Here is an 11328-nt window from a genome sequence, read left to right on the forward strand (position 1 = left end):
GGAACAAAGAGGTCAGGGTGTGCAGGTGAAGGTGAGCGGGGAGCCTGGCTGGCACTGAGGAGCAGGGGAACTGCCTGAGAGGGCACAGCAGGGGGCTGGCAGCCGAGGGCTGGGCCTGAATTCCTTGCAGCCTCTTCTGTTATGATCTCGGCCAGTCATGAGAACTGCTTCTAGCAGCCCTGGGAAGTTATGCTGCAGGAGTCTCTTCCTAACCACATAAAAGCAGCTCAGTCAGGGTCCCTGAAGCAGCCCATCTGATGTTGGCACAGTCGTGAGATTTCTCATAGATGACGCCATCAATTAAAGGTCTTGCTTGGCACCCCCACAATCCCAGCCCCCACTAGTCCCTGGAGAGGGTAATTGAGACTGTGACAAACCTTCCAGCCAAGATCTTTCTAGGGATAATTTGGCTAGGCTAATTACCCCATGTTAATTACATAAGACTCAGATTACATGAGCAAGTCTTGCAAGCCTAGCACTTTGGGGTTTTCAACTTATTTTATCCAGTGTCTCTCATTTTGCTGGGAGAAAATGACTTCTTGCTCCTGGGCAAACTAAACCCACAAATTAGGGCAGTGGTTCCCTCCTGAACCCTATAAAGGTGGAGCCCAAGATCACAGGCTGGTGAACTGCATCTCAGCTGAGGGTTAGATTCTTATTCCAGCTCTCTGGCCTCTCCAGTATGAGCCGCCAATTCACCTGCAAGTCGGGAACTGCTGCCAAGGGGGGCTTTAGCGGCTGCTCAGCAGTGCTCTCAGTGGGCAGCTCATCCTCCTACCGGGCAGGTGGCAAAGGGCTCAGTGGGGGCTTCAGCAGCCGGAGCCTGTACAACTTGGGGGGTGCCCGGAGCATCTCCTTTAATGCGGCCAGTGGAAATGGGCGAGCAGGGGGCTACAGGTTTGGCCGGAGCCGGGCCAGTGGTTTTGCGGGCAGCATGTTCGGCAGTGTGGCCCTGGTGCCCATGTGCCCATCCGTGTGCCTTCCGGGAGGCATCCATCAGGTCACCATCAACAAGAGCCTCCTGGCCCCCCTCAATGTGGAGCTGGACCCCGAGATCCAGAAAGTGCGTGCCCAGGAGCGGGAGCAGATCAAGGCTCTGAACAACAAGTTTGCTTCCTTCATTGACAAGGTGGGACTTTCCAGAGAAAGCTGAGCACAGAGCCCCTCCCTAGGATGCAGACACAGCTCAGGACAGAGCAGGGAGGAACTGGACAAAGCCCTGGACATCAGAGCTGAGGGATGTGGGTCAGAGTGGGGAGAGCAGCTTGAGAACTTAGTCTGTGAAAGTGTCCAGGAGGCAGAGAAAGTGGCTTCTGGGTTAAGAAGAAGGAGAGTGATAGGCAAAGAGAGGCCTGTGACAGCCTGGAGTGTCCAGAAAGCCGTGGGACCCAGCTCCTCCTTTCATGGGACCTGGATCAGCTCAGACTCTGTCAAATGACAGACTCGGGCTATATATACTCATCCTATAAGGCGAGGCAGAGACCTATCATGGTGCACGAGAGCAGTGGTCTAAAAAATGTTTCCCAAACCAGCAGCAGCAGCACCTGGACACTTATTAGAAGTGTGTGTTCTCAGGCCTCACCCCAGATCGACTTGACAGACTCGGGCTATATATACTCATCCTATAAGGCGAGGCAGAGACCTATCATGGTGCACAAGAGCAGTGGTCTAAAAAATGTTTCCCAAACCAGCAGCAGCAGCACCTGGACACTTATTAGAAGTGTGTGTTCTCAGGCCTCACCCCAGATCGACTGGACCAGAAACTCCTGAGTGGGGCCAGCAAAACGTGTTTTATCAAGCTGATGCTGATGCATGCTCAAGTGGTAGGAGGGTCGTGGGAAATAGAGACTTCCTGAGCTTAGGGGAACAGGGGACGCTCACCAGGGGTGACAGCGAGTAGGGTGGGGAAGCACGAGTAGTTTTCCAGATGGAGGTGGGAAAAAGGTGATCTGGGGAGAGAGAGCACGTGCAGCAAAATAGCACTTGTCTGGGAAATGGGGAGAGTTTGAGTTTGCAAGAGTATTGGGTGAATGGTGGAGGAGGGAAGGAGGTGCTGGGCACACTGTGCAGAGCACAATAAGGAATTTGGACTTCGTGGGGAAGCACGAGTAGTTTTCCAGATGGAGGTGGGAAAAAGGTGATCTGGGGAGAGAGAGAGCACGTGCAGCAAAATAGCACTTGTCTGGGAAATGGGGAGAGTTTGAGTTTGCAAGAGTATTGGGTGAATGGTAGAGGAGGGAAGGAGGTGCTGGGCACACTGTGCAGAGCACAATAAGGAATTTGGACTTGACCCTGTAGGTGATGTGGAAACACCAGAGGGTTTTAAGCAAAGGAATTATCTATTTATAGATTGGGGAAATGCTCTGATTGAGATAATAGAGACTCAGACATGAAAGCAACATAGGAGGGCAGGAGACCCTAGATCAGCTGAGCACCTGTCTTCTGGCTGGGCTGGGAGAGGCCATGAACAAGGAGACAGGTAGTAAGCAGACTGCAGGCCAGTCCACCAGGCCCCAAGCAGGGGGCCCAGGACTGTGTAGGCCAGCACTGGCCAGCTTGCATGTCTAAGGACTTGCCTTGGAGAGGCAGACCTGGCTGAACACAGACACTGGTCCAGGCAGGTTGAGATAGGTGTGGAGGAGACGGGCTTAAGCTAATGTAGCACAAGAAAACACAGCTTCTATCGAGAAAGGAAACCTCACATCCTCTCTCGCTGTTGCCTGAGTGTCTGTGGAGTGGGTTCCAGGTGTCTGTTGATGTGGGTTCCAGGTGCGGTTCCTGGAGCAGCAGAACCAGGTGCTGGAGACAAAGTGGAACCTGCTGCAACAGCTGGACCTGAACAATTGCAGGAACAACCTGGAGCCTATTTACGAGGGCTACATCAGCAACCTGCGAAAGCAGTTGGAGACGCTATCTGGGGACAGGGTGAGGCTGGATTCAGAGCTGAGGAGCATGCAGGACGTGGTAGAGGACTACAAGAAGAGGTGAGCAGGGACACTGCACACAGGCTGCCCCTCTCCTGCAGCTGTGCATTCCCAGCAGGCACTGGGACATTTGCCTCTGTCCTCAGAGGGACCGAGCTGGGGCAGGGTGACCCATCTGAGCTCATCTGCCCAGGCAAGACCAGAGCTTCTTTCTTTTGTGGGCAACCAGGTGGGCTGGACAGTGGACAGCCAGCCTCTCAGGCAGAGTTAGGGCTTTTCCAACAGGCAGCCCCCTCCTTGGCCTGCTCCTTCCTGCTCCCTGTGCATCCAGCCTCTCAGTTCCTAAGCTCACCCAGTGTGCCCCTGAGTTCTAAGGAAACCCCCAGTAGGGCAGGAGCTGGAGTTGGGCTTCCCCTCTCATGTCCCTGAGGTCCTGGATATTTGGGCCATGCTCTTTCTTATCCTGAGACAGAGTTCTGGCTTCCTTGGAACTCCTGCCTCAGGATGAAGTGGAATTGTTGGAAGGGGTGTCAGGCAGCAAGGGCGACACAAAATTCCTGGCTGGAAGGGATAGCTGGCAGCTCCTGTGATTTGAATGCTGGGTGGGAGGAGAAAGAACCCACTCACCCCTCAGACATTAGAGGAAATCCAGATCCCAAACCATCCAGTCACCAGTCTCTGGAGAGGCTTACTGCAAACTCTGCCCACAACTCTGGCTAAATAGTCCTAGTAAGTTGGGACAGACTTGCAAAGATAATAATGTAATACTATCTGTTGAAAGACAAGTATTATGGGCATCTCTTTTCTCATTTCACAATGAGAACATGCAAATGCATACAGAGTCACAGATACACACTCCCTGCTCACTGTGGTGTTTTTCCTGCAGGTATGAAGAGGAAATAAACAAGCGCACGACTGCAGAGAATGAATTTGTGGTGCTTAAGAAGGTGAGGAGGGTGCACGGCCCTCAGTCCCCCAGTGGTGAGGTGTGGGGGTAAGAGTGGAGAGGAGACTGAGGTCTGCTCCCTGCAGAAGGGCCTGGTGTGCAAGTGCGGAAGGAGATGGAGGGTTGGCTGCTCAGAACACCTTGGGACACCTTCATGTTTGTCTAGCACATAGCACTTGGTCAGCTCCCTATTTTTTGGTAAAAAAGAACAGGAGCCCAGACAGTCGATCCCCAGCTCATGTCCACTTTAGCTGGGGAACAGACGTGCTTTGGGAGGGGGCTGCAGGTTTATCTTCCTACTCTGCCAGTCTCCAGCAAATCACCGTGGCTGCCCTCAGTTCACTCTGACTGCTGAATGACCGGCCATGTGGGGGACAGTGCTCTCAGACCCTCTCCTTGAGAAGCAGAGGCAGAAGGAGTTTCAGAGGCACGAGGAAGTAGCCCAAGGGCTTATGGTGTGTCCTGGCTGGAAGTCAGGTTCTTGCCTCCTGGGTCTTGAGTTCATTCCCCAGGGCAGCTGGCCACGGGGTTGGGCTCTGGGGTGTCAGTTCATAGGAGAGGCCTTCTTGGGTTTGAAGAAAGGTGATGTCAGGGGTCTCTGGGTTCTCCCCAGGATGTGGATGCAGCTTACATGAGCAAGGTGGAGCTTCAGGCCAAGGTGGATGCCCTGGATGGAGAAATCAAGTTCTTCAAGTGCCTGTACGAGGGGGTAAGGCTCCCTCCAGCCCTACCTCTGGCTCTGTCTTCTGGAAGGACAGATGTGATGAGCAGTTACTTACTTATAAGTAAATTTAAGAGCCCAGGGACCTCCAGCATTTGGGTGCTGGGAGCTTTGTAGATCAAAGCTGGGGGTGACAATCTATCCTGGCTCCATATCAGTTCCCACCTGGCTTCTGGATGCCACATTCTTCAGGGAGCCATGGGTTCTTAGGGGCATTCCCTTTGAACTTCAGCCAAGCATCTTCTCATTCCTGCCTGGCTTCTTTCTGCTGGTTGGGATGTTTCCTGGGGTTTGGGGCGGGAATCCCCAAGAATGGATGTGGGGAATCCTCACACACTTTCTACCTCCTCCATGAACATCTGGCTTCATCCTTAGCCCACTGGCCCAGCGTCTGTGGGCTCCTGTGTCCTTAGTATTCCTTGTGTGGTGGCTAGGCTGTTTCCCTCTACCTTTCCCACTTTTGTCGTGTCTCAGATGTCAGATATATGTGCTGTTTTCTTCTCGGGCTGCTTCAAACCCATTCAGCAGTTTTTAGGTGTGGTATTATTATCTCTGTGCTGGTGAGCTCTGTTCTTACAAGCTTCAGGGAATGCAGTTCACATCTGCTTGTGACAGTCTGGGGCCATCACCTTGGCACCTTCCTCTGGTCATAAAAGGCATTTGTGCTTCCTTGTTTTCCCTGCAGGAGATTGCTCAGATCCAGTCCCACATCAGTGACACATCTGTCATCCTGTCCATGGACAACAACAGGAACCTGGATCTGGACAGCATCATAGCCGAGGTCCGCACCCAGTATGAGGAGATCGCCCTGAAGAGCAAGGCCGAGGCTGAGGCCCTGTACCAGACCAAGGTGAGGCTGCACGCCTTCCCGGAGTCACGAATGCAGGGGCCTCTGGTCCGGTCTCTGTTTTGTCTGCCCCATGATCCACCATGGTGGCCCACAGCTCTGTTGGAGCACAGCACTGTCCTGGGCACTGGAGATTCCTGAAAGGAGGAGAAGACACATGTCCTTGAGATCCACTTAGATGCTGACAGTGACAATGAATGTGGTACAGAGTCCGGATTAGGGATCTATGACCAGATGGGTCAGGTCAGGAGCCGCTTCCCGGAGGCAGAGAGTTTTGAACTGAGTCTGGGGGAGGGGAAACACGAGTAGTTAGAATCTCAACTCCCTCGTTAATTATAATAAATTAGGGGGTTTCTTCAGTATCTGGGATCAGGTAACTCCTTCCTTTTCAGTCAAGTTCAATGCCAAGGATAAAGTGGGAGTTTGAGTCCTTAGATCTTCACTCCTTTAATGGGTTGTGGGTGGGAAGTGATTCTTTAGATAATTTGGTTTCTTAGATCAAGATGGCAACTTTCTAATTGTTCCTTGCTGTTTATCAGGCTCTTTCTCAAGGGAAATCCACACTTTGGGATACCTTATCTCATCCTCCTTCTGTCTCCTTGCTGGCCTGGGACAGAGCAATTTGGCCTGCAGGAGGGGAGGTGGGGGCTTTCAATGCCTGGGAGACAACACAGGCCAGGGCTTCTTGATAAAGTTTCAAACTCAAGTCCCCATTCCCCAAATTCTTCCACATTATTGTTGCAAACCAGGGTCGGGAATGGCTACACAGCCCACCCTGGATGGTCAGTAGCTAGTGCTTAACTCCAGGCTGTTACCCCTGACCAATACTTTCCAGAAGAATTAGGCAGGTGTGCACAGTCATGATTCTTGGACCATTTGTTGTTTGGGGTTATCAATACCTCCACTTCTCCAGTTAGGGATAAGTACTTGCTGAGCAGAATTTTATTCATGGAGGCTTATAAGGGCTTATTTTAGTTTTTTCCCTTTTAAAGATGAAGAATGTGGGCTCAGGGAGTTCAGGTAACTTGCCAAGGGCATTTAGCGGATAAGTGATGGAGCTGGATCTGAATCTAGGTGACTGACTGCACATTCCACTGTGTTTAGGCAGAAAAAAGGTGACTATGGGTAAGAAGCATTTACTCTCAGGGCTTTGTGTGGGTTGAGAACTGAACGGCAGGAGGATTCAAGCATGTTTGTCTCAGAAAGAGGCTGCTTGGTATCAGCCATGTGCGGAGAGGCTGTCCTGCTCACAAAGCATTGCAGAGAAGCAGTGGACGGCCACCTGTCCTGGGGTTAGCACCAAAGATTAAACACCAGGAGCAGAGAGAATTCCCTCTGCCTTCCAGAGGACTTGACATCTGTACAAGGAATCCCAAATCTGGGGCCATCTGGGGCTGAGCACCCAGGGACAGGGACAGGGCAGTGCACTGCCCTGATGTTGAAGGTCACAACTATTTTGTGTTCCTCTTAAGCCAAATTTTGGGGTTGAAACTGGGGCTGAGCACCCAGGGACAGGGACAGGGCAGTGCACTGCCCTGATGTTGAAGGTCACACCTATTTTGTGTTCCTCTTAAGCCAAATTTTGGGGTTGAAATGGAATTCTCTCTATTGACTAATGGATGATATCAGAGGCAGGAATAATACAAAATTAGAAGACCCAAAATTCTGGCTAGTGGTGTTGGGGTACAGCTGAATCCACCTCCGCCACCCATACAGCGTGTTCCTCCATGCTAAGCCCTTCTTTCCCCCAAGCCCAGCAAGATTTTCAGTAGCTGGGGGCCCAGCTAAGCTATCAAGGGGAGGAAGTCAGAAAATACAGATGGACGACTCATCGGCTCCCTCTTTGTTCATTCTTTCGTTCATTCATTCACTCATCAGACCTTTTCGTTCATTCATTCACTCATCGACTCATCGGCTCCCTCTTTGTTCATTCTTTCGTTCATTCATTCACTCATCAGACCTTTTCTGAGCACCAACCAAGCACTGTGCTAGGTGGGAGTTCAGAAATAAAAGGAAAGTTCCCTGCTACCCTTTATTCTGGATATGATGGAGAAGACATAGAAACGTACGATCATAGCACAGTGAGGCAAGATCTATCGACATATTTGCCAGGGGCAATGCGAACGGAATTGCACCCAACTGGGGCACAAGGAAAGGCCTCAGAGGAAGTAGCTGCACTGGCTCAGTTGGAGCTAGCTAGGGAAAAATGGAGGATGGATGGAGAAGGGTTTTCTATGTGGAGGGAGACGCTTACACAAAGACTCAGAGATGCGAGAGCACGTGGGACATTTGGAGGGACTGTGGGACAGTTTGGCACAGCTGGGGAGATAGGTGCTGGGCAGGAGCTGTGAGAAATGGGCCCCTTGATGCCATGCTAGAAGTTTGAATTTGACCTTGACTTTGAATAGGTAGAGGAGTGTCATGGTAGAGTTGTGTGATATAAAGTTTCAGTGTGGAGGGTATGGGACGTTCGACAATCCTTCTGGCCAAATCTAACCATCAGTGAGATCAACTGTGTTTAAGGCAAACATGTCCAATGAACAAGTGGTTGAATGGGAGGCTGTTGATAGACCTGATGAAGCTGGAGACCCCTACCCACTCTGCCATGGTCCCTGAGCAAAGGCACAGTCTCTGTGCCAGACTGAGCTCAGCCAGGCCCTGAATCAGTATCCCTGCTTTGGCCCCTCTCTCCCCCTAGTTCCAGGAGCTGCAGCTGGTGGCCGGCCGGCATGGGGATGACCTCAAACACACCAAGAATGAGATCTCAGAACTGACCCGTCTCATCCAAAGGCTGCGCTCAGAGATCGAGAGTGTGAAGAAGCAGGTGAAGGGGGTTAGGGGTTCCTGACTCCCAAGGAAGGGGTGCACTACTTAGCACACCCCCATCTCTTCTCCTTCTCTTGGTCTTCCATCTCAGAGCCCCTTCCTCAAAGGCAGTCCCTGTTCTCAGTCCCCACACTTAGCTCCCATCTGAAGCCCAGAACCGTTGCAAGGTCTTTTCATAAAGCCATAGGGCTCAGAATAACAAGCCTCCCAGTCCCTGGTTGACAGGACTCCACTGTCGTGAATGTGGCTGGGTCTCTGTTCTAGGAAGTGGGCAGGACAGATGAGGGTCCAACCCCTGTGAGCACATGGGGGGTGAAGTGAGGTCCGGGTGGCGTAGGACTCAGGGGCAAATGCTGCTTGCTAACCCTCAGTGCTCCAGTCTGGAGACGGCCATTGCTGACGCCGAGCAGCGGGGGGACAATGCCCTGAAGGACGCCCGGGCCAAGCTGGATGAGCTGGAGGGCGCCTTGCACCAGGCCAAGGAGGAGCTGGCCCGGATGCTGCGTGACCACCAAGAGCTCCTGAGCCTGAAGCTGGCCCTGGACATAGAAATCGCCACCTACCGCAAGCTGCTGGAGGGAGAGGAGTGCAGGTGAGGGATGGAGGGGCTGGAAGAACCTTTGCAATCCTCCCACTCAGAGTTTCCCAGAGTGTGCAGGGGCAGGCTGTTGGAGGGGATGGAGATGCTTCTTAGTTCACCTACAAACATAGCCTTAAACAGCATCTAGTCAGATAATGTGATAGCAATTCTCTTTTGACTCTTCAGAGAAAGTCTCAGCTTAGTTCTGTTGTGTCTTTAACACCTCTCAGACACCTGCACGAATGCCTTTTAATAAGTAGACATAGATCCTGGGTTCAGAGTCTCTGCACAGACAATATCTAGCCAAAATTTTTAATTGCTTTATTTTCATTTTACTTATTTTTACTGATACTTTTTTTTTTTTTGGTCTTATTTGGTTAGGTAATACTGGTTTTCTATTTACCCAGGTGTTATAAAACTTCCTTTTAAGAGAAAAGCATTTTGTTACAAAAGGCAGAATCAATGAAAAATATTGAATATATAACAATGTAGGTTGTACATGGTCATGGCAACAATTGGAATGAAGCACTGACGTTTGAAAAACTGTTCTAATCTAGCACTGTTTTATAACTGAGACATAGACAGAAGAAGTTACTAGTCCTAAAATTATACTGTTAGTTCATCAGTAGCAACTCTTGGTCCTAATATTTCCATAGATGTATTTATTCAGGCAGTAGCTTCTCAAGTGTAAAAAAATAGGTTTAAGAGAAACCCAGCAGGAGAGATCCTAGGAGTGGTGACAGTGTTAGGGCTCTAAGGTCATGGGAGTCCCCAGCTCTAAGGGGAAGAGTAGATTGAGGGGGAGAGGGAGGTGCTCAGAGACACACATGTGCAGTTGTGCCCTCTGGCCGGCTGGAGGGGCTCGTGGAGACTGAGCTATCCTGGCTGATGATTTCTGGGCCAGCATTCAGGCCCTGGTGAGGGTAACTGTGGGATTCTAAGTGATAGAGACTCGCCTTTCCTTTTCTCTCTGTGCAGGATGTCTGGAGAATACACCAACTCCGTGAGCATTTGTGAGTATTTCATCCCTCTAAGAGAATAGTTTTAGTCCATCAACAAACACAGAGCGAGTGGGTGCCTACTGCTGGGACCCCCGGTAACAGCCCGGGCTCTGCCTGGTAGACCACCATTGTCATATACCAGCTTCCCTTGCTGAGACTGGCTGCTTCCCATTCAGCTGCTTCTGCCCTGGTGGATTCAGCTCTCCATCACATTCTGACATTGCACACTGGCCCCTTCCCCAGAAGTCTCACCCATGCTGGGAGGAAACTCTCAGTCCCATCCCCCCTTCTGCTACCCCCACCCTGGCCTTCCTGCATGAAGGAAACCATGAGCATGAAGGTCACACTTCCTCACTGAAATACAGACCTGTGCACACACACTGTGCAGATCAGTTTTAATGCTGGCCCCACAGGGTTCAGCTTAGTCTCCTTCTAAGGGTGGGGTCAGCAAAAACTTACCTAATTCAAGTACTCAGGAAATTCTTTGACAAAAATTAAGAATGTTTTCTAAAATTAAATGCAAGAACTTGTTGGTTTATCTGAGGCTTAGGCATCATCTGACACTTGCGGAAAGACTTTGCTCCATCTGTTAGTTCAAAAAAATAACAACATGTCTAATTTGAGAATTCTGTGGGATCTGAACTGTTTTTGCTGGTGCTTGAGCTGCTTAGGAATTTAGCACGTGTCACTAAACCCAAGTTTACAGTCGATGTGAAGTGTTTCCTTAAGAGGGAGACATTTAAGCTAGCTGAGGCTAGGAGGTTGGAGGGGACTTAGGGTCACCCCTGTCCTTGAACACACACTGATCACTCCTCCCTCCATCTTTCACAGCGGTCATCAGCAGCTCCACAGCCGGGACTACGGGCTCAGGGGCCGGCTTTGGGTTCAGCAGTGCCAGCACCTGTGGCTACTGGCCCAGCTCTGTTGGTGGGGGCTATGGCATACTGTCTGGGGGCTGTGTCACTGGCAGTGGGAACTGCAGCCCCCGTGGGGAGGCCAAAACCAGGCTGGGGAGTGCAAGTGAATTCAAGGACTCCCCAGGGAAGACCTCAGCTCTGAACTCACCCACCAAGAAATCCACGAGATAACGTGAAAAACAGCTCGTTTCCCAGCAGTCTGCCTTGCCCTGGAATTCTCTGGACTCCCTTCTCTAGAAAATCCCTCTGTCTCATTTGTCATCATCTCCTTCTTGCTTTTTCTTTGCCACTGACATCTCCTTGACTTCTCTGCCTTAGTCCTTCTTGATATAGAATCAGAATGCTAAGGCTGGAGCCATCTTGCTCATCCTCTGCCTCCACACAAAGAGACCTCTTAACACAACCTCCCCTTCCTGATGAAGAATTGACCCTTTTTCTGCCACATGGCCCCCTTGCAGAGGAAGTTCTCTCTCAAGAGTAACCCCAATCCTCCTGCTGTCCCTTCCACACTTGGCTTAGGTAGGTATTTGGCCATGTGCTCCCTGGGTACATGAGGTTTCAGGTCT

At 51.0% G+C, this 11328-nt stretch overlaps 1 protein-coding gene across 1 annotated transcript; it reads left to right on the forward strand.

Annotated features, from left to right (window-relative positions):
* The first annotated feature begins 682 nt into the window (after positions 1 to 682).
* KRT73 (keratin 73) lies at positions 683 to 10933 on the forward strand. Its single transcript, XM_008594084.1, has 9 exons — positions 683 to 1129; positions 2770 to 2984; positions 3811 to 3871; positions 4484 to 4579; positions 5277 to 5441; positions 8137 to 8262; positions 8636 to 8856; positions 9823 to 9857; positions 10677 to 10933. Exons 1-9 carry the CDS (start codon positions 683 to 685, stop codon positions 10931 to 10933), a joined length of 1623 nt encoding a protein of 540 aa, XP_008592306.1.
* Positions 10934 to 11328: the final 395 nt, after the last annotated feature.

Source organism: Galeopterus variegatus, unplaced genomic scaffold (assembly GCF_000696425.1).
Source record: "Galeopterus variegatus unplaced genomic scaffold, G_variegatus-3.0.2 Scaffold10104, whole genome shotgun sequence".
In the NCBI taxonomy this organism is placed as follows: Eukaryota; Metazoa; Chordata; class Mammalia; order Dermoptera; family Cynocephalidae; genus Galeopterus; species Galeopterus variegatus.

Excerpts from the sequence above, each read along its gene's own strand:
- KRT73 (XM_008594084.1), top strand. The coding sequence starts at position 683 with ATGAGCCGCCAATTCACCTGCAAGTCGGGAACTGCTGCCAAGGGGGGC. Across the intron at positions 2,985-3,810 it reads GTAGAGGACTACAAGAAGAG|GTATGAAGAGGAAATAAACA; the intron begins GTGAGCAGGGAC and ends TTTTTCCTGCAG. Across the intron at positions 8,857-9,822 it reads CTGGAGGGAGAGGAGTGCAG|GATGTCTGGAGAATACACCA; the intron begins GTGAGGGATGGA and ends CTCTCTGTGCAG.